The sequence below is a fragment of the Oncorhynchus mykiss genome, chromosome 25 (genome assembly GCF_013265735.2).
Source record: "Oncorhynchus mykiss isolate Arlee chromosome 25, USDA_OmykA_1.1, whole genome shotgun sequence".
NCBI classification, from domain to species: Eukaryota; Metazoa; Chordata; class Actinopteri; order Salmoniformes; family Salmonidae; genus Oncorhynchus; species Oncorhynchus mykiss.
The window spans coordinates 34,749,641-34,771,540 of NC_048589.1; the positions used below are offsets into that span (position 1 = coordinate 34,749,641).

Sequence of the window (21,900 nt, forward strand, 5' to 3'; positions counted from 1 at the left end):
AATGCAGTTCATCTGTCATTCCTTTCATGTTTTGATTCAACTTTTAATGAAGACTGACAGTGGCAAACATTTGCAATTAATAACATATAGCCTATACCTGAACTATCAGTTTACTCTACCTAATTCACAACCGTGAATGATATTCAGTGTTTCTCCAATACAGGTAATCAATCCTTTTAAGGGCAACTTAAAGGCATTCCATTTGTTACCCACCACCAGAAAGAGCAATGTGCTTACCAGGTTCGTTATAAGGTCATTTAGCACCCTCTAATGGGTTATGTAGGTAAGTAGCCAACAGTACTTTTGTTTTTATTTAACTAGGCAGCAAGTCAGTTAAGAACAAACTCTTATTTACAATGATGGCCTACCCCGGCCAACACTCGGCCAATTGTGCACCGCCCTACGGAACTCCCAATCACAACCGAATGTGATGTAGCCTTCTTACCAGGTACTGTGACACCTCTTGCACTGAGATGCAGTGTTTTAGACCACTGCGCCACTACAGTAAATAAAATCAAATGTGCAGGTTTTTAAATAGAGCAAAAGGCCAGGGATAGATTTTCCAGAAAGAATTGCAATATGGGAAATATATAGAGAAGAATATTAGAGTAAAAAAAACTATGTGCACTCAAATGGATAAAATCTATAAGGCCATGGGGACTTTTGGTATACGGTGCTCTTTGAATATGGGTGGTGTGTGGGACTGGAAGAAAAACAATGAGGATAACAGCCACCACAAATGTTTTTTTTTTTTATGTATGGTGGGGTTTTCTTAGATTTCAGACAAACAAAGAGGTGTAACGGGTTCACACAAAAATATGTTGCATAAAGCTTACTTAATTATTACATATTTTAACCAATCAGGCCCTCGAGGACTGGAGTTGCCCACCCTGCAGGTGTCCACTCACCTAAATACATCATATTAATTCATGAGATAGCTCACCACTTACTTACTTTTCCCATCAATGCACTCTTGAAGAACAGAAGGAGGAACTTGATTAAAAATGCATTCATTTCCTTGGCATTCCGAAATACAAATGCCAACGCATTAAGGCTTCGTTCATAAGGGCTCAAAAGTATATATATTTTTTGAGAGAAGTGGTAGAAATTAGTTGACTGACAATTTTTTTTAGAAAATTGATGTTTCATATTAAGTTCAACTGACAGGAATATAAGATTTATTTGGTATATAATCAACTTGTGATCAAAGGTCAAAACAATAACCACAACTTCTGCTGTGTGGGAAGAAGGCTACAGAAACGCTGTTGTTTTAGGTGCGCTCCAACGCATGCGCAAAATCGCTTTCCTCCACTTGTGGAAACAGGATATGCGCTTCGTCGACACCATCTAAAGGAATTTCAGAAATTGCAAATATCACGTACAGATAACCAAAAAGAGGAGTCCTTTCTATTTGAGAAGCTTAGCAGTAAGTAGCTGTCATTCAGAAGACAACCGTCTTTCAGTATGTGTTCATCAGTCAAATTATCATCTGACGGGGAGTTTTATGCGACTGAGTTGTGTTGAAGAGGAACTAGCGTCCACTGCTCGCATAGTGGCACCTTGAGCTAGCCAACAGTACAAAAAAACTTTACAGGAATAACTTTTTATTTACGTCATACGAAATAACTAAGTTAGTCCAGTGCAAGTAAACTTTGTTAACAATGTTTTCAAGGTATTGCAACTCAGTTCTGTATTACAGGTTACCCTCGACAACTTTTTCACCAATTTTAGTTTAACTTCGCCAGCTATCTAGGCTAGCTAACAACTCATTGGTTGGGTGTTGTTAGTCTGTCTGCGATCACCTTGCTCGCTCTTGTTACAATAAACGAGTTCGCTACTGAACTTGTAAACTTCTTGCCAACTGACGTCCAGCATATCCAGCTACTTAGCTAACTCATACAATGTCGGCACAGCCACTTTGAGGGTTATGTATTTAAGCAGTAAGGCACGAAAGGCTGTGGTATTGAAGTGATAATGCCCTCGAAGCCGGGTTTGTAGGATATTGGCACGGGTGTTAGGCCCGAGATCAAGTCGAGGCCTGGCAAACTTTGCCAACATATCCTCCAAACACCGGCTTCGAGGTCATTATCACGTTTATACAACGGGTTACCAACATATAACAAATAATGATTGACAAATTTTCATTAACGTTATTTTGGATGATTTATTCATACTATTTCATCCTACCACAAGATATAGTCCCGACATAAGTATTGGGGTGCTACCCAAGCTGGCTGGTCATTCGTTCTATTGGTTGGGTTGCCAGAGACGCGACCCAGTCGGTGTTTAAGCTGTTTTCTAGTGTAATTTATTTGGATACATCCATGGCATAGAACATGTGCGCTCTCATCAATACACTGTTAAGGAGCTAGCCAACGACACAGCTTTTTTTTTTTTTAATAATGACCCCCTTTTCTCACCCTTTTCGTGGTATCCAATTGTTAGTAGTTACTATCTTGTCTCATCGCTACAACTCCCATACCGGCTCGGGGAGACAAAGGTCGAAAGCCACGCGTCCTCCGAAACACAACCCAACCAAGCCGCACTGCTTATTTTAACACAGCGCGCATCCAATTTATCTCCAGACATGCTGTATATATATATATTTTTTTAAATAAGTTAATTCTAAAGCTTTGTAGTCCTTACCAGTCATCACTGCAACCGCATCAGTGCCCAGGCCGTACAATTTCTCTGTTGGTATCTTTTTGATGGAGCATCTCCTTGATGGCGGCAATGACGGTGTCTGCCTTGCCATCAGGGACTGACATCAGGAACTGGTTGTAAAGGTGTTGTCCCTCTTGATCCATGTATCTGGAAAACATACAAAAATCCATACACAATTTCATTATCAAATTGTATTTGTCACATGCGACGAATACAACAGATGTAGGTAGACCTTACAGTGAAATGCTTACTTACAAGCCCTTAACCAACAATGCAGTTGTAAGAAAAATACACCCCCCCCCCCCCCCCCCCCCACACCAAAAAAGTAACAGAATAATTAAAGAGCAGCAGTAAAATAACAATAGCGAGGCTATATACAGGCTGACAAGGTAAAAATCTGTCGTTCTGCCCCTGAGCAAGGCGGTTCCCCGGGCCCTCTGAGGGGTTGGATTAAATGCGGAAAACGCACTTCAGTTGAACACATTCAGTTCTGAGGACCCATGCTAAATCTTTTCAGTCTCCTGAGGGTGAATAGGTTTTGTGTACTCTCTTCACGACTGTGTTGGTACAGCTGAGCTGTAGTCAATGAACAGCATTCTCACATAGGTGTTCCTATTGTCCAGGTGGGAAAGGGCAGTGTTGAGTGCGATTGAGATGACATTATCAGTGGATCTGTTGGGGCGGTATGCGAATTGGAATGTTTGTGGGATAATAGTGTTGATGTGAGCCATGGCCAGCCTTTCAAAGCACTTCATGGCTACTGACATGAGTGCTATAGGGAGGTAGTCATTTAGGCAGGTTACTTTTGCTTTCCTGGGCACAGGGACTATGGTCATCTGCTAAAAACGTCAGAGGAGACACTTGCCTGTTGGTCCGTGCTTCCTCTGAGCACACGTCCTGGAAATACGTCTGGCCCCGCGGCGTTGTGAATGTTGACCTGTTTAATGGTCTTGCTCACATCAGCTACAGAGAGCGTGATTACACAGTTGACCGGAACAGCTGAGGCTCTCATGCATGCTTCAGTGTTGCTTGCCATGACGCGAGCACAAAAGTCATTAGGCCGCCTGGTAGGCTCACAACACTGGGTAACTCACGGCTGGGTTTCTCTTTTGTAGTCCAAACTAGCTTGCAAACCCAGCCACATCTGATGTAGTCTGATTCAATCTTACTCCTATATTGCTGCATTGCCTGTTTTGATGGTTCGTCTGTGGGCATAGCAGGAATTCTTATAAGCGTCCAGATTGGTGTCCCGCTCTGTGAAAGCGGCAGCTTTAGGCTTTAGCTCGGTGCGGATGTTGCCTGTAATCCATGTCTTCTGGTTGGGATGGTCACTGTGGGGACGACGTTGTCATTGCACTTATTGATGAAGGTGGGTGACTGAGGTGGTATACTCAATGTCATTGGATGAATCCTGGAACATATTCCAGTCTGTGCTAGCAAAACAGTCCTGTAGCGTATCATCTGACCACTTCCGTATTGAGTGAGTCACTGGTACATCCTGCTTTAGTTTTTGCTTGTAAGCTGGAATCGGGAGGATAGAACTATGGCAATTTGCCAAATGGAGGGCGGGGGAGAGCTTTGTGTCTCTGTGTGTGGAGTAAAGTTGGTCTAGAGTTCATTTATCCCCCCCCCCACACACACACACACACACACAGACACACAGCTACAGACACACAGCTATCCACTGACGCAATGTGATCATTCTCGCTCATTTTTCAGAATAAAAGCCTGAAACTATGCCTAAAGACTGTTCACACCATGTGGAAGCCATAGGGAAAGGAATCTGGTTGATATCCCTTTAAATTGAGGGAAGGCATGCAATGGAACAGAGGTTTCAGAAAAACAGCACTTCCTGGTTGGATTTTCCTCAGGTTTTCGCCTGCAATATCAGTTCTATTATACTCACAGACAATATTTTGACAGTTTTGGAAACTTTAGTGTTTTCTATCCTAATCTGCCAATTATATGCATATTCTAGCTTCTGGGCCTGAGAAATGGGCAGTTTCATGGGTACGTTTTTTATCCAAACATCAAAATACTTCCCCCTAGTCTCAAGAGGTTAAACAGCATTCTGTCTGTTTTTCAAGCTCTTTTGTGGGCCTGGCTCCCCAGTGGGTGGGCCTGGCTCCCCAGTGGCTGGTCCTATATCTTCCCAGGACCACCCATGGCTGCAGTCCTGCCCAGTCATGTGAAATCCATAGATTAGGACCTAATACAGTTCTTTCAATTAACTGTACAATTCATATAAGGACATCGATCTTTGAAATTGTTACATTTTATATTTTGGTTAGTATACTTTGAACTACTAAAATAGTGACTTTTGTCAGACCGCATAGGCAGCAGCTCTATAGAGATGATTACTTGAAATAAAATAATTTCATCAAATTAAACAATATACACAACTTAAATATTCAATACTGTGAGTTTATTGCGATATGATGTTTCGAACGTATTGCTCACCATATGTCTACTGCAGAGGGACTAGAGAGAGCCATGAGAAAACGAGTTTTGATCAGTTATGGAAATAAGTGTAAAACAAATTGGCTTCTCGTTTAAAAAGGAGATGGCGAACAAGCTGTGGAGGAAAAATACTGGAGTTTTGGTGCAGGTACAGCCAACTGGAGAAATATGAATAATATTGGGACTTAGGCTACATTTTTGACGGTAAATAGTTGACAAACTGTATAATTGTTTGCCCCCATCACTACATTCTAAGCCGTATGCTAGTTTTAGATATTGGACACACTGAAACGTGTCTAAAAACACTCTGTCATGGTGGAGAATCTGGTGCAGCTTGTCCACACCAAGCGTTTCATCATTCAGTGCTGTGTGTTCCTGACTGGCATGTTAATGATGTTTCAAACACATCTTCATTTCTCTATCAGCCTCTCCTTATCACCAGCCTCCTCATTGTAACCGTGCTGTCTGCATAATGACACCAAGCCATTATGGTACTGACAAGGAACTAGCCTACTGCTGTCTGTAGGCACAGAAAAATGCTGCTCATTTGTCCGTCGGTCAACTTTTTTTGTTTCCTTTTCCACACAACATTCAAACCCCATAGACCCCTCTGCTGCCAGGAAAGGAATCTAATTTTCCCACTTTGTTGAGACGAAAGTTGAACCATTGTTTTTTTGTAAAGTTACATAGTATGTTGATTCTGTCCGCAAAGTTCAATGGTACCTTTCAGTCATGTTCAAATGGATATCTGTATTCTTGAAACATTAACTTATGAACCCTTCTCTCTCGGCCCTTCTATCCGGCCACCCCTCTCTCCCCCAGGCCTCAGAGTGTAGAGCTTGGTGTGACAGGAGGAGCCTCCAACTTCGACAGCAGTAAAATGGCGGATATGTCAGCGGAAGAGATCACCGTGAGGGCCAACCAAGTGACCGATGAGGTACAGCTGCCACCCGTATCCATGGAGACACTATAGGAATGCTGGGAATGGGGGAAGTGTTATGTGGCAGTATTAGCTTCGCTCCTGTGTCAACTCCTATAGAGAAGCAGTAACACGTTGATGGGGGAAAATACAGTGCCTTGCGAAAGTATTCGCCCCCCTTGAACTTTGCGACCTTTTGCCACATTTCAGGCTTCAAACATAAATATATAAAACTGTATTTTTTTGTGAAGAATCAACAACAAGTGGGACACAATCATGAAGTGGAACAACATTTATTGGATATTTCAAACTTTTTTAACAAATCAAAAACTGAAAAATTGGGCGTGCAAAATTATTCAGCCCCCTTAAGTTAATACTTTGTAGCGCCACCTTTTGCTGCGATTACAGCTGTAAGTCGCTTGGGGTATGTCTCTATCAGTTTTGCACATCGAGAGACTGACATTTTTTCCCATTCCTCTTTGCAAAACAGCTCGAGCTCAGTGAGGTTGGATGGAGAGCATTTGTGAACAGCAGTTTTCAGTTCTTTCCACAGATTCTCGATTGGATTCAGGTCTGGACTTTGACTTGGCCATTATGTTTGAAGCCTGAAATGTGGCAAAAGGTTGCAAAGTTCAAGGGGGCCGAATACTTTCGCAAGGCACTGTATCTTACGCTTTGCTGAGCACATCTAAGAAAATAATTTATTCAGATCTAAGTTTGTGTACTGTTCTGTTAATCTCTCTGGGACGCTTGCGTCCCACTTGGCCAAAAGCCAGGGAAAATGCAGAGCGCCAAATTCCAATAAATTACTATAAAAATCAAACGTTCATTAAATCACACATGCAAGATAGCAAACTAAAGCTACACTCGTTGTGAATCCAGCCAAAATGTCAGATTTCAAAAAGGCTTTTCGGCGAAAGCATAAGATGCTATTATCTGATGATAGCACAACAGCAAACAATGAGAGAGTAGCATATTTCAACCCTGCAGGCGCGACACAAAACGCAGAAATAAAATATAAATCATGCCTTACCTTTGACGAGCTTCTTTTGTTGGCACTCCAATATGTCCCATAAACATCACAAATGGTCCTTTTGTTCGATTAATTCCATCCATATATATCCAAAATGTCAATTTATTTGGCGCGTTCCAACGTCACTTCAAAATATCTCAAAAGTTACCTGTAAACATTGCCAAAACATTTCAAACTACTTTTGTAATACAACTTTAGGTATTTTTAAACGTAAATCATCGATAAAATTGAAGACGGGATGATCTGTGTTCAATACAAAAAGAAAACAAACTGACACTACTTTTCTGGTCACGTGCCTCTCTCAGACAGTCCACTTCAAGTGACTCTCATTCAAGATGGCCGTACTTCTTCATTACACAAAGGAAAAACCTCAACCAATTTCTAAAGACTGGTGGAAGCGGTAGGAACTGCAAGCAAGTCCCTTAGAAACACTGGTTTCCCAATGAAAACAGATTGAAATGACAGTGACCCCCGCCATTTTGATTTATCTGTATCTCTTACCTACCTGTTTGTCTGTCTCTTTCTCTCCTTGCTGCCTGACTTGACCGACTGATACCTATGTACTGGGTTTAGTCCAACATGGCATGGGGTAAACTGTCATAGTAACCTGCCTAATGTACCACACATCAGGGTTCTCCCCAAATAATCTGAGGGGGGCTGTGCCACCTTGTGGCTTGTCGTTCTGTGTGAGAAATATTCCAAACAGACTCTGGGATAGTTGTAGGATGATAGAACCCAAATTCATACACATTTTTTATGTACAGTTGCATCTGATGCAACCGATGAGAACGTTTAACTTAAAATATTGATAGACTTCCTAGAACTGTTCGCCCGGCCGAACTGAGCAATAGGGGGAGAAGGACCTTGGTCAGGAAGGTGACCAAAAACCCAATGGTCATTCTGACAGAGCTCTAGAGTTCCTCTGTGGAGATGGGATAAACTTTAGGAAGGATAACCATCTCTGCAGCACTCAGCAAATCAGGCCTTTATGGTAGAGTGGCCAGACGGAAGCCACTCTTCAGTAAAAGGCACATGACAGCCCGCTGAAGTTTTGCCAAAAGGCACCTAAAGGACTCTCAGACCATGAGAAACAAGATTATCTGGTCTGTTGAAACCAAAATGTAACTCTTTGGCCTGAATGCCAAGCGTCACAACTGGAGGTAAACGGGCACCATCCCTACAGTGAAGCATGGTGGTGGCAGCATCATGCTGTGGGGAGACTAGTCAGGATCGAGAAGATGAACGGAGCAAAGCACAGAGATCCTTGATGAAAGCCTGCTCCAGAGCACTCAGGACCTCAGACTGGGGCGAAGGTTCACCTTCCAACAGGACAACGACCCTAAGCACACAGCCATGACAACATAAGAGTGGCTTCAGGACAAGTCTCAATGTCCTTGAGTGGCCCAGCCAGAGCCCGGACTTGAACCCGATCGAACATCTCTTGAGACATGAAAATAGCTGTGCAGCGACGCTCCCCATCCAACCTGACAGAGCTTGAGAGAATCTGCAGAGAAGAATGGGAGAAACCCCCCAAATACCGATGTGCCAAGCTTGCCCAAGAAGAATCGCTGCCAAAGGTGCTCCAACAAAGTACAGAGTAAAGGGTCTGAATAATTATGTAAAACAAAATATATATATATATATATATATATATATATATACATACATACATACATACATACATACATACATACATACATACACTGCTCAAAAAAATAAAGGGAACACTTAAACACACAATGTAACTCCAAGTCAATCACACTTCTGTGAAATCAAACTGTCCACCTAGGAAGCAACACTGATTGACAATACATTTCACATGCTGTTGTGCAAATGGAATAGACAACAGGTGGAAATTATAAGCAATTAGCAAGACACCCCCCAATAAAGGAGTGGTTCTGCAGTTCCACTTCTCAGTTCCTATGCTTCCTGGCTGATGTTTTGGTCACTTTTGAATGCTGGCGGTGCTTTCACTCTAGTGGTAGCATGAGACGGAGTCTACAACCCACACAAGTGGCTCAGGTAGTGCAGCTCATCCAGGGTGGCACATCAATGCGAGCTGTGGCAAGAAGGTTTGCTGTGTCTGTCAGCGTAGTGTCCAGAGCATGGAGGTGCTACCAGGAGACAGGCCAGTACATCAGGAGACGTGGAGGAGGCCGTAGGAGGGCAACAACCCAGCAGCAGGACCGCTACCTCCGCCTTTGTGCAAGGAGGAACAGGAGGAGCACTGCCAGAGCCCTGCAAAATGACCTCCAGCAGGTCACAAATGTGCATGTGTCTGCTCAAACGGTCAGAAACAGACTCCATGAGGGTGGTATGAGGGCCCGATGTCCACAGGTGGGGGTTGTGCTTACAGCCCAACACCATGCAGTTTGGCATTTGCCAGAGAACACCAAGATTGGCAAATTCGCCACTGGCGCCCTGTGCTCTTCACAGATGAAAGCAGGTTCACACTGAGCACATGTGACAGAGTCTGGAGACGCCGTGGAGAACGTTCTGCTGCCTGCAACATCCTCCAGCATGACTGGTTTGGCGGTGGGTCAGTCATGGTGTGGGGTGGCATTTCTTTGGGGAGCCGCACAGCCCTCCATGTGCTCACCAGAGGTAGCCTGACTGCCATTAGGTACCGAGATGAGATCCTCAGACCCCTTGTGAGACCATATGCTGGTGCAGTTGGCCCTGGGTTCCTCCTAATGCAAGACAATGCTAGACACTCATGTGGCTGGAGTGTGTCAGCAGTTCCTGCAAGAGGAAGGCATTGATGCTATGGACTGGCCCGCCCGTTCCCCAGACCTGAATCCATTTGAGCACATCTGGGACATCATGTCTCGCTCCATCCACCAACGCCACGTTGCACCACAGACTGTCCAGGAGTTGGCAGATGCTTTAGTCCAGGTCTGGGAGGAGATCCCTCAGGAGACCATCCGCCACCTCATCAGGAGCATGCCCAGGCATTGTAGGGAGGTCATACAGGCACGTGGAGGCCACAGACACTACTGAGCCTCCATTTTGACTTGTTTTAAGGACATTACATCAAAGTTGGATCAGCCTGTAGTGTGGTTTTTCCACTTTAATTTTGAGTGTGACTCCAAATCCAGACCTCCATGGGTTGATAAATTTTATTTCCATTGATAATTTGTGTGTGATTTTGTTGTCAGCACATTCAACTATGTAAAGAAAGTATTTAATAAGAATATTTAATTCATTCAGATCTAGGATGTGTTAGTGTTCCCTTTATTTTTTTGAGCAGTGTGTATTTTTTTAAAACTGTTTTTGATTTGTCATTATGGGGTATTGTGTGTAGATTGATGGGGTCCACATTAACAATGTGGAAAGTCAAGGGGTCAGAATACTTTCTGAATGCACTGTATGATACAGTTGAAGTGGGAAGTTTACATACGCTTAGGTTGGCGTCATTAAAACTCGTTTTTCAACCACTCCACAAATGTCTTGTTAACAAACTGTCTGTACAGCTGTTGTATTTGGCGCATGTGACGAATACAAATCAAATTGAATCTACTTTTGACTGGTACTGTGTTTTTTCTTCTTAATTTGGCTCTGTAGTCCAGCACTTTGAATTTGAAAAGATAGAATGACGCTGCGGTTAGTGCCGCCTGTCAGCTTTCATTTGAGGCTATGTTCACCCATATCGGGTGAATCGTTTTAGAAATTACAGCACTTTTTTACATAGTCCAAATGTATTGAAGTAGTGAAAAGTTTAGTATTTGGGACTGTAATAATATGTCGACGATAAATACACAATGCAGGGGACTAGAGGACTAGAATTAACGATGAACTGAAAAACAACTATTTCCATTGGTCTGTAAAGCTGTCAGTCCTGAATCGTCTGCATGTTGAGTCAGGAGCAGAACTTATTTGGCCATTGACCCAGTTGTACTGCAAGGACCTCTAATTGGTCAACCACAGGAAAGGGTGGGGGGTTAAATGACATCCTGTTACTTTGTTCAGAATCAATGAGGACAGGGGAGCATGCAGCTACCATCTACCACCCATCATGATTTGTTCTCTCCCCCCCCCCCCCCCCCCCGATATGCTTTGGGGTCTGTGTTATTGAAGAGTAACATCAACTGTTAACAGTACCATATTTCTAGCATGTGTTGATTCAATTGCTGGTTGTTTTGGTTGTTTTGATTTTTGGAATCAACTTAATGGTCTATTTTGGTTAATGGCCTTGTGGTGCCCTGGTGGATTTGGATTGGGCATCTCTTGGGGGGGGGGATTCATGAAATTCAAGACCTGGTGACACACTCACTGTGAATGACTCTTGCCTGGCTCTCATGGTCCCTGTTCGGTTGACCATTTGAAAAATGGTGATTATCATTTAAGGCTCTAGATTTTAGGAACAGTCAGTTACAGGTGTTCAACCCAAACGGGAGCACAGCCCCCCTCTGGGACACCCCCCTCAATAATCAGAACCACCTTAAATGATCCTGGGAGGAACCCTTCACACACACAGATAGAGATGGGTATGAATGGTTCGGACACAAAGCAGGCTTAGAAATGTGTCCGAGGGGGTTAATCATTTTCAACTCTATGTTGAGGTGATATGGTATAACAGTTCATGCTGATTACGTCGTCATTCCCCGAGTAATCATTTCCCCCTCTACCTTCTCTGCTGTAGGCTACGCCTTTCAGTCATGTTATTAATAGGGCGTCTCACCTGACTCGCCTGCACTGACTGCATTCCATCATAACGTTGTCATGTGACCTGGTGCTGCTGCTCTGTGGGACTGTGCTGCTGCTCTGTGGGACGGTGCTGTTGCTCTGTGGGATGGTGCTGTTGCTCTGTGGGACTGTGCTGCTGCTCTGTGGGACTGTGCTGCTGCTCTGTGGGATGGTGCTGTTGCTCTGTGGGACTGTGCTGCTGCTCTGTGGGACTGTGCTGCTGCTCTGTGGGTCTGTGCTGCTGCTCTGTGGGTCTGTGCTGCTGCTCTGTGGGACTGTACTGCTGCTCTGTGGGTCTGTGCTGCTGCTCTGTGGGTCTGTGCTGCTGCTCTGTGGGACTGTGCTGCTGCTCTATGGGTCTGTGCTGCTGCTCTGTGGGACTGTGCTGCTGCTCTATGGGTCTGTGCTGCTGCTCTATGGGTCTGTGCTGCTGCTCTGTGGGATGGTGCTGTTGCTCTGTGGGACTGTGCTGCTGCTCTGTGGGTCTGTGCTGCTGCTCTGTGGGTCTGTGCTGCTGCTCTGTGGGACTGTGCTGCTGCTCTGTGGGTCTGTGCTGCTGCTCTGTGGGTCTGTGCTGCTGCTCTGTGGGACTGTGCTGCTGCTCTATGGGTCTGTGCTGCTGCTCTGTGGGACTGTGCTGCTGCTCTGTGGGTCTGTGCTGCTGCTCTGTGGGTCTGTGCTGCTGCTCTGTGGGACTGTGCTGCTGCTCTATGGGTCTGTGCTGCTGCTCTGTGGGACGGTGCTGCTGCTCTGTGGGAGATGGTTAATCTACCTGACCAGGCACAGTTCAGCCATATGTCAACTACTTAAGATCTGAGTCTCTGTGGGCCTGTTAAATAGAGAACCATGTGTCGGGCTCACCTAACAGATTTTAAAATTAGAACAATTCACAATAGGCTTTGCGCCTGTCCTGGGAATTGAGTACTACCCAAGAAGCATTTCAAATTACCTAGGCTCTAGTCTAGAGCCTTTTTTTCGTGTATGTCTGTACCCCTGAAAGACTCAATCAAAACAAGGATAAAGGACTCTGTAAGGTGTCTATCATTTGTGTCTGTTCAGCTGTCATGTTCTACAGGCTAAGTAACACTCTATTGCGCTATCAATCAAATGTATTTTATATATTTTATAAAGCACTTTTTTACATCAACAGTTGTCAATAAGTTTTTAACACAGCCTAAAACTCCCAAAAGAGCAAACAATGCAGATGTAGAATCACAGGGAAAAACTCTAGAAAAACAGGAACCTAGGAAGAAGCCTAGAGAGGAACCAGGCAGTCCTCTTCTGGCTGAGCCTATTACCTAGTGGTACCTTACAATAAGACCTTATTGTGTCTATTTTGTCCTCTACAGTCCTTGGAGTGCACCAGGCGGATGCTACAGATGGCCGAGGAGGTGAGACAAACGTTGTTATTGCTCTAACAGTCTAGCCCAACACAAGCCCTCTGTCAATACATACAGAAAGAAGTGCACTGAACAAAAATATTTTAGCAATTTCAAATATTTCACGGAGTTAGTTCATGTAAGGAAATCAGTCAATTTAAGTAAATGAATTAAGCCCTAAGCTATGGATTTCACATGACTGGGAATACAAATGCATGAAAGGTAAGGCCTGTGGATCAGAACCAGTCAGTATCTGGTCTGCAGCAGGATCAAGCTGTTGACTGGGGCCTGTGGAATGTTGTCCCACTCTTCAATGGCTGTGCGACGATCCAGCACATCCCAAACATGCTCAATGGGTGACATGTCTGGTGAGTATGTATACCATGGAAGAACTGGGACATTTTCAGCTTCCAGGAATTGTGTACAGATCCTTGCGATATGGAGCCGTGCATTTTCATTCTGGAACGTGAGGTGATGGTGGCGGAGGAATGGCACAACACTGGGCCTCGTCACAGTATCGCTGTGCATTCAAATTGCTGTCGATAAAATGCAATTGTGTTCATTGTCCGTAGCTAATGCCTGCCCATACATTGCCCCATGGTGGCGGTGGGGTTCTCTGTTCACAACGTTGACATCAGCAAACCACTCGCCCAAACTTCACCATACACGCTGTCTGCTATCTGTCCGGTACAGTTGAAACTGTGATTGATCCATGAAGAGCACACTTCTCCAGCGTGCCAGTGGCCATCGAAGTTGTGTCTTTGTCCCCTGTGAATTTGGTTACGACATCAAACTACAGTCAGGTCAAGACTCTTGAGGACAAAGAGCACGCAGATTAGCTTCTCTGAGATGAATTTCTGCACAAACTGTCAGAAACCTTGAAACTGTGGATTTGCACATCCCATCAGATGTCCGGGTGGCTCGTCTCAGACGATCCCGCAGGTGAAGAAGCCGGATGTGGAGGTCCTGGGCTGGCATGGTTACACGTGGTTGTGAGGCTGGTTGTACGTACAAGCCAAATTCTCTAAAATGAGGGTGGTGGTGGCTTATGGTAGAGAAATTCACTGGCAACAGCTCTGTTGGACATTCCTGCAGTCAGCATGCCAATTGCACACTCCCTCAACTTGAGATTTGTAGCATTGTGGTGGGAGACAACTGCACATTTTAGTGGCCTTTTATTGTCCCCAGCACAAGGTGCACCTGTGTAGTGATCATGCTGTTCAATCAGCTTCTTGATATGCCTGTCAGGTGGATGGATTATCTTGGCAAAGGAGAAATCCTCACTAACAGGGATGTAAACAAATTTGTGCACAACATTTTTGAGATTTCTTTTGTGTGTTTGGAAAAGGTCTGGGATGTTTTATTTCAGCTCATGGGACCAACACTTTACATGTTGTGTTTTATATTTTACTTCAGCATATTTCTGTGTTGCTGAAGTTAGCTGCATTGTGGTCTTTGAATTCCTAATGTGGTGCTTGACCTGTGTTCAGACCAGGGAGACTGGTGTCAACACCATCGACATGCTGGACCAACAGGGAGGTGAGTCGGAGTTCACTACAGAGCACCAGCTCTTAAGAATGACATCTTTTTTTTTTTTACAGAACATCTTATTGTTAAAACCAGTTTTGTAACTTGGTTTAAATAAATCAATTAATATGGTTTTAGTGTTTCATTTCCCTGAGATGGGTCTTTGCTGTTTTGTCCTGGTTGCATGACAGAGCAACTGAGACGTACAGAGGAGGGTATGGACCAGATCAACGAGGACATGAGGAAGGCTGAGAAGAACCTGACTGACCTGTCCAAGTGCTGTGGCCTCTGTGTCTGCCCCTGTGACAGGTACTGGACACCCCTCTTACCACCAAACTATAACACAAGCGTAGCACGTCAGTTTTTTTTTCTCTCTCTCACTTCTGGAAATGAGTCATGTGACTTTCTGTGTTGTACTTTGTTCTTGTAATGTTGATTCTGTTTCTTAGAATGTTTACATTTCTATCTTGTAAAGAACAAGAAGGCCCGCTCTCTGTTTATGCTTCCAATTTACCGCTTTAGTGACATGAGGTCAAAACAACGTGCTCATGGGCCTCCCGGTTGGCGCTGTGGTCTAAGGCACCGCATCGCAGTGCTAGCTGTTCCACCAGACAGATTCGAGCCCAGGCTCTGTCACAGCCGGCCGCGACCGGGAGGTCCATGGGGCGACCCACAATTAGCCTAGCTTCCTCCGGGTTAGGGAGGGTTTGGCCGCTAGGGATATCCTTGTCTTATTGCGCACTAGCGACTCCTGTGGCGGCCCGGCGCAGTGCACGCTAACCTGGTCGCCAGGTGCACGGTGTTTCCTCCGACACAGCGCGTATCCAACCCGGAAGCCAATGTGTTAAGAAGCAATGCGGCTTGGTTGGGTTGTGTTTCCAAGGACGCGTGGCTTTCGACCTTCGTCTCTCCCGAGCCCGTACGGGATTTGTAGCGATGAGACAAGATAGTAACTATTGGATACCACGAAAAGGGGGTAAAATTAAATGAAAATTTAAAAAAAACATTTCACCTCACATGACCTTGTGGAAACAATTCAATTATTATGTTATTATTATATTATGTTGGGCGGGTATTCCAACAGTTCCCATGTGACCATCACTCGCGGGTGGCCCTAGAATTATAGTGACCTATCTATTTCAAAAACTTGTGTATCTAATAATTTATCAATGAGATTTAGTAGTACATCCGGACCAGTGAAAATGATGGACACACCTACTCATTCTAGGGTTTATTTTTACTATCTTCTACATTGTATAATAATAGCGAAGACATCAAAACTATGAAATAACACATGGAACCATTTAGTAACCAAAGAAGTGTTAAGCAAATCAAAATATATTTGAGATTTTTCAAGGTAGCCACCCTTTGCCTTGATGACAGCTTTGCACACTCTTGGTATTCTCTCAACCAGCATCACCTGGAATGCTTTTACAACAGTCTTGAAGGAGTTCCCACATATACTGAGCACTTCTTGGCTGCTGGTCACCATAGCAGCTCCCACCTGTAGCACGCGCTCCAGCAGGTATATCTCTCTGGTCACCCCCAAAACCAATTCTTCCTTTGGCCGCCTCTCCTTCCAGTTCTCTGCTGGCAATGACTGGAATGAACTACAAAAACTCAAACTGGAAAACACTTCTCCCTCACTAGCTTTAAGCACCAGCTGTCAGAGCAGCTCACAGATAACTGCACCTGTACATAGCCCATCTATAATTTAGCCCAAACAACTACCTCTTCCCCTACTGTATTTATTTATTTTGCTCCTTTGCACCCCATTATTTTTATTTCTACTTTGCACATTCTTCCACTGCAAATCTACCATTCCAGTGTTTTACTTGCTATATTGTATTTACTTTGCCACCATGGCCTTTTTTTGCCTTTACCTCCCTTATCTCACCTCATTTGCTCACATTGTATATAGACTTATTTTTCTACTGTAACATTGACTGTATGTTTGTTTTACTCCATTTGTAACTCTGTATGTGTCGAACTGCTTTGCTTTATCTTGGACAGGTCGCAATTGTAAATGAGAACTTGTTCTCAACTTGCCTACCTGGTTAAATAAAGGTGAAATAAATAAATAATTCTGCGCTCCAACTCATCATCTATTTCGCAACCAAGCCTCCTTCACTCACGCCGCAAAACTTACCCTAGTAAAACTGACTATCCTACCGATCCTCGACTTCGGCGATGTCACCTACAAAATAGCTTCCAATACTCTACTCAACAAACTGGATGCAGTTTATCACAGTGCCATCCGTTTTGTTACTAAAGCACCTTATACCACCCACCACTGCAACCTGTATGCTCTAGTTGGCTGGCCCTCGCTACATGTTCGTCGCCAGACCCACTGGCTCCAGGTCATCTACAAGTCTATGCTAGGTAAAGCTCCACCTTATCTCAGTTCACTGGTCACGATGGCAACACCCACCCGTAGCACGCGCTGCAGGTGGATCTCACTGATCATCCCTAAAGCCAAAACCTCATTTGGCCGCCTTTCATTCCAGTTCTCTGCTGCCTGTGACTGGAACGAATTGCAAAAATCTGAAGTTGGAGACTTATCTCCCTCACCAACTTTAAACATCTGCTATCTGAGCAGCTAACCGATCGCTGCAGCTGTACATAGTCCATCGGTATATAGCCCACCCAACCCAATTTACCTACCTCATCCCCATACTGTTTATATTTGTTTACTTTTCTGCTCTTTTGCACACCAGTATCTCTACCTGCACATGTTCATCTGATCATTTATCACTCCAGTGTTAATCTGCTAAATTGTAATTATTCACTCCTATGGCCTATTTATTGCCTACCTCCTCATGCATTTTGCACACAATGTATATAGATTATTTTTTTCTACTATGTTATTGACTTGTTTATTGTTTACTCCATGTGTAACTCTGTGTTGTCTGTTCACACTGCTATGCTTTATCTTGGCCAGGTCGCAGTTGCAAATGAGAACTTGTTCTCAACTAGCTACCTGGTTAAATAAAGGTGAAATAAAAAACACAATAAAATACACCCTTTTTTTCAATTTAGAATGATACCCTTAATCTTAATGGCCCGTGATGCCATGATTGAGCATTTGTTTGTAAAGTTACCACCCGTCACCTTGTCTACGAAGGTGCTACGTGGCACCGGTGGAAGCTCTCTTCCCCTGAAGTTGTCCCCTGATTGACGGACTGAATTGATTGACTTGAATGATGGACTGACTAATGATTTAACGGACCGACTTGATTCTCCCTCAGGGTGACATCCATAGAGCATGATTCCAAGTACAAGCGTACCTGGGGAACAGGTGATGGTACAGGAGAGGGAGGGGATGGCTCGGTGGTGTCCAGGCAACCCCCGGGCATTCATAACGGAAAAGCCAACCAGCAGCAGCCCATGGGGGGCTCTGGACCCTACATCAAGAGGTGGGTGAAGCCAGTCAACTGTATAATACACACCTAGTTACAAACGATCAGATTGATCCAACTTGCTTTTGCTCCCTTTGCCCTTTTTTAAAATGTTTGCAGATCTGTAAGGTGGAGGGAATGTGGTGGAAACTCCACAACATAGCTTCTACTTACCCAGTCCTTTCAGATCTGTAAGGTGGAGGGAATGTGGTGGAAACACCACAACATAGCTTCTACTTACCCAGTCCTTTCAGATCTGTAAGGTGGAGGGAATGTGGTGGAAACTCCACAACATAGCTTCTACTTACCCAGTCCTTTCAGATCTGTAAGGTGGAGGGAATGTGGTGGAAACTCCACAACATAGCTTCTACTTACCCAGTCCTTTCAGATCTGTAAGGTGGAGGGAATGTGGTGGAAACTCCACAACATAGCTTCTACTTACCCAGTCCTTTCAGATCTGTAAGGTGGAGGGAATGTGGTGGAAACTCCACAACATAGCTTCTACTTACCCAGTCCTTTCAGATCTGTAAGGTGGAGGGAATGTGGTGGAAACTCCACAACATAGCTTCTACTTACCCAGTCCTTTCAGATCTGTAAGGTGGAGGGAATGTGGTGGAAACTCCACAACATAGCTTCTACTTACCCAGTCCTTTCAGATCTGTAAGGTGGAGGGAATGTGGTGGAAACTCCACAACATAGCTTCTACTTACCCAGTCCTTTCAGATCTGTAAGGTGGAGGGAATGTGGTGGAAACTCCACAACATAGCTTCTACTTACCCAGTCCTTTCAGATCTGTAAGGTGGAGGGAATGTGGTGGAAACTCCACAACATAGCTTCTACTTACCCAGTCCTTTCAGATCTGTAAGGTGGAGGGAATGTGGTGGAAACTCCACAACATAGCTTCTACTTACCCAGTCCTTTCAGATCTGTAAGGTGGAGGGAATGTGGTGGAAACTCCACAACATAGCTTCTACTTACCCAGTCCTTTCAGATCTGTAAGGTGGAGGGAATGTGGTGGAAACTCCACAACATAGCTTCTACTTACCCAGTCCTTTCAGATCTGAAAACACCACACGGTTAGGGTTATCAAGCAAGGGCAAATAGTCTCATGATTGTGTTTTGACACTGTGTGAGAATAGTAGATATGTGCGATCATGTGGCCCCTTAACTCCCCCAGGATTACCAACGATGCTCGGGAGGATGAGATGGAGGAGAACCTGGATCAGGTGGGCAGCATCATAGGGAACCTGAAGAACATGGCCAGTGACATGGGCTCTGAGCTAGACAAGCAGAACAAACACATCGACTGCATCACAGAAAAGGTGGGTTGTCGTCATGGCTGGGCTTGTGTTCTCCATACACTGCCTTACACTCCTAGAGCTTATGATACCATGTTGTGGGGCTTATACTAAATCAAATCAAATTTTATTTGTCACATACACATGGTTAGCAGATGTTAATGTGAGTGTAGCGAAATGCTTGTGCTTCTAGTATGCTCTGACGAAGGTCTTTGTGACCAGTAGCTTTTTCTTGGGTGTGGTACAGTATATTTGTCTTGTGTACCGTACACGAGGATGCCTAACATAGGGCTCTACTGTCAGACGGCCTTCTGTTTCACTAAGAAAGAGTCATGTTGATATTGAGCCACCACTCACCTGGTGTGTGTGTTGTCTCCCCCCCCTCAGGCGGACAGAAACAAAGCACGTATCGATGAAGCCAACCAGCGAGCCAACAAGCTCCTCAAGTAGACCTACGTACCTGCTCCCGATTTTCAAATCATCCACCTTGAATCTCTGCCTCAGCTTCCATGTACATAAACACACTCTCTCTCTCTCTCTCTCTCCTTGAGAACAAAGTAAATCAACCAGGACAAAACCCATGAACCAACACCTACCACTCGTGCCTTTTCTGTAATGATGTAAATATGCTCACACAACACTCTCTTCTACCTTTTTATGACTAGTTCAAAGTTCCTTGCCTGGGTCCCATCCCAAATATGTGACACAGTGAATCACTTTTTCAGGCGTTGTGAGATCTGTGCCCATATTGAGAAAGCCTCTGAGTAGGAGTGCTGATGTAAGATGGTTTATATATATTAATTCAGTCCCTGATAAGCAGTGGAGGCTGTTGAGAGGAGGATGGCTCATAGTAATGGGATAGTATCAAACACATGGTTTCAATGTGCTTGATGCCATTCCATCCACTCATTCCAGCCATTATTTTTGAGCTGTCCCCTAATATGTGCAGTGTGGCTGCCGAAAATATGACCTGGAACATCAGATTCTCACCATCTGTAGCCCCCTGGTGGTCATGGGGTGTCACAGCAGCTGTATGCACCTCAGGCATATGCAGGGAAAAGTTATGAGACAACAGCTCTTCATATCATGTCATTTGGCTCTTGTAACTACTGTTATTGTTTGAAATGTGCATATTTAATTATTCTTATAAAGTAGAAATGACTTGTGAATAAAGTTAGGACCTATACCCTTTGAATTGAAATAATGTTTGAACGATCTAATATCTGTTTTATACTTAACAAACTTCTTGAATGGGTTTGTATGGCCTGGGTTCCAGCTATAACACACTGAATGATGAAAACATGTTTTCCTTAGAGTAACAACTAATCATTAACCAAAGATCGTGTCACTGTTAGATTTACCTCTGCTAGCCTGAGTGCCAGTCAGTTTGTGCTATCATGTCAACTCTTTGGCTGGGATTCAATTCGATCATGCTTTGTCAACTATGCACATTTAAAGGCAATGTTTTAACCTCATTTTTTAAATATTTTTATGTCAAGCGCACAATAAGGCTGACCTACCGCGGTTTGGATGGAATCTCTGCTCTTGACCCTCATTGGCTTGACAATGAATGAGCAATGGAGTTGTCAAGAATACAAACCGATCTGGGACCAGGCTACCTCTCTGCCACCAGTGGATCAGATGCTGTACCTCCCCCTCATTGTTATTTCACTCCTTTCTATTTGAACTGCCACGTTTTCACCTGAGAGACGTTAAGTGCCTTTGTCTTGGAAAGATTCCTGTGTTTTAACAGCCTGGTCCCCAAATCATCTCTTCTGTCTGTCAGTAATGTAGGCATGGATTCAATCCGTTACGTCGAAGACCGGCGCTTTAGCGTAATTTTCCCGCGTTTACCGTAAATGCAGTCTCGGCAAACACTGCATATGTCGGCTCAATCGGCAATTACTTTTGAATTTAGATCTCTATGGTGGATCTTCCACGCTATGATTCAATTTATCCTCTTATTCATCCAGAAATGTCCCATATGTTTCTTCATTAAATATTTGTAAGAAAAAACTATGTAAAGTGTTGTTGTTCTGCATTCAGGTATGTTTTGGTTTAGACTGAAAGAAACTGTGATCTAAGGCTGGACATTAACCAAAGTGACATTTGGACTAATCTAGATTGTCATAATATTAGTAGTTTATGCTAGCTATGTTATACTTCTGTCTAGAGTCTGTTGCTTCAACACCAGAGTGAAATAACATTTCAGGGTTACCAACTGTAATGTCAATTCAGCAACTGCATCTTTTTCAGTTAAGAATATGTTGAGGAAAACCGCTTGCTCTGTCTGGATGATTGTTTAACATCATAGAAGTGACTTTTATTTCAATCTTTTCATTTTAAACTTTATATTTGTAAAATTCATGAAACTGTTCAGTAGAACCTTGTTGAGCATTTTAATTAAAGTTGTGCCTTTGAGCAAGGCACTTATCGCGCTAGGGGCGCTGCACTCCTGCTGGGGGGGAGATATAAACCTACAGTTGAGTTTATTTTCAAGTTCACCTCTTAAAATGTATTACATATTTTCTGTGAA

At 44.0% G+C, this 21,900-nt stretch overlaps 1 protein-coding gene across 1 annotated transcript; it reads left to right on the forward strand.

Annotated features, from left to right (window-relative positions):
• Positions 1-1,243: 1,243 nt before the first annotated feature.
• LOC110505824 (synaptosomal-associated protein 23) lies at positions 1,244-21,380 on the forward strand. The gene is made up of 8 exons (XM_021585279.2): positions 1,244-1,426; positions 5,947-6,061; positions 13,112-13,153; positions 14,632-14,680; positions 14,860-14,977; positions 17,917-18,084; positions 19,244-19,388; positions 19,752-21,380. Exons 2-8 carry the CDS (start codon positions 6,005-6,007, stop codon positions 19,812-19,814), a joined length of 642 nt encoding a protein of 213 aa, XP_021440954.2. The 5' UTR covers positions 1,244-1,426; positions 5,947-6,004; the 3' UTR covers positions 19,815-21,380.
• The last annotated feature ends 520 nt before the right edge of the window (positions 21,381-21,900 follow it).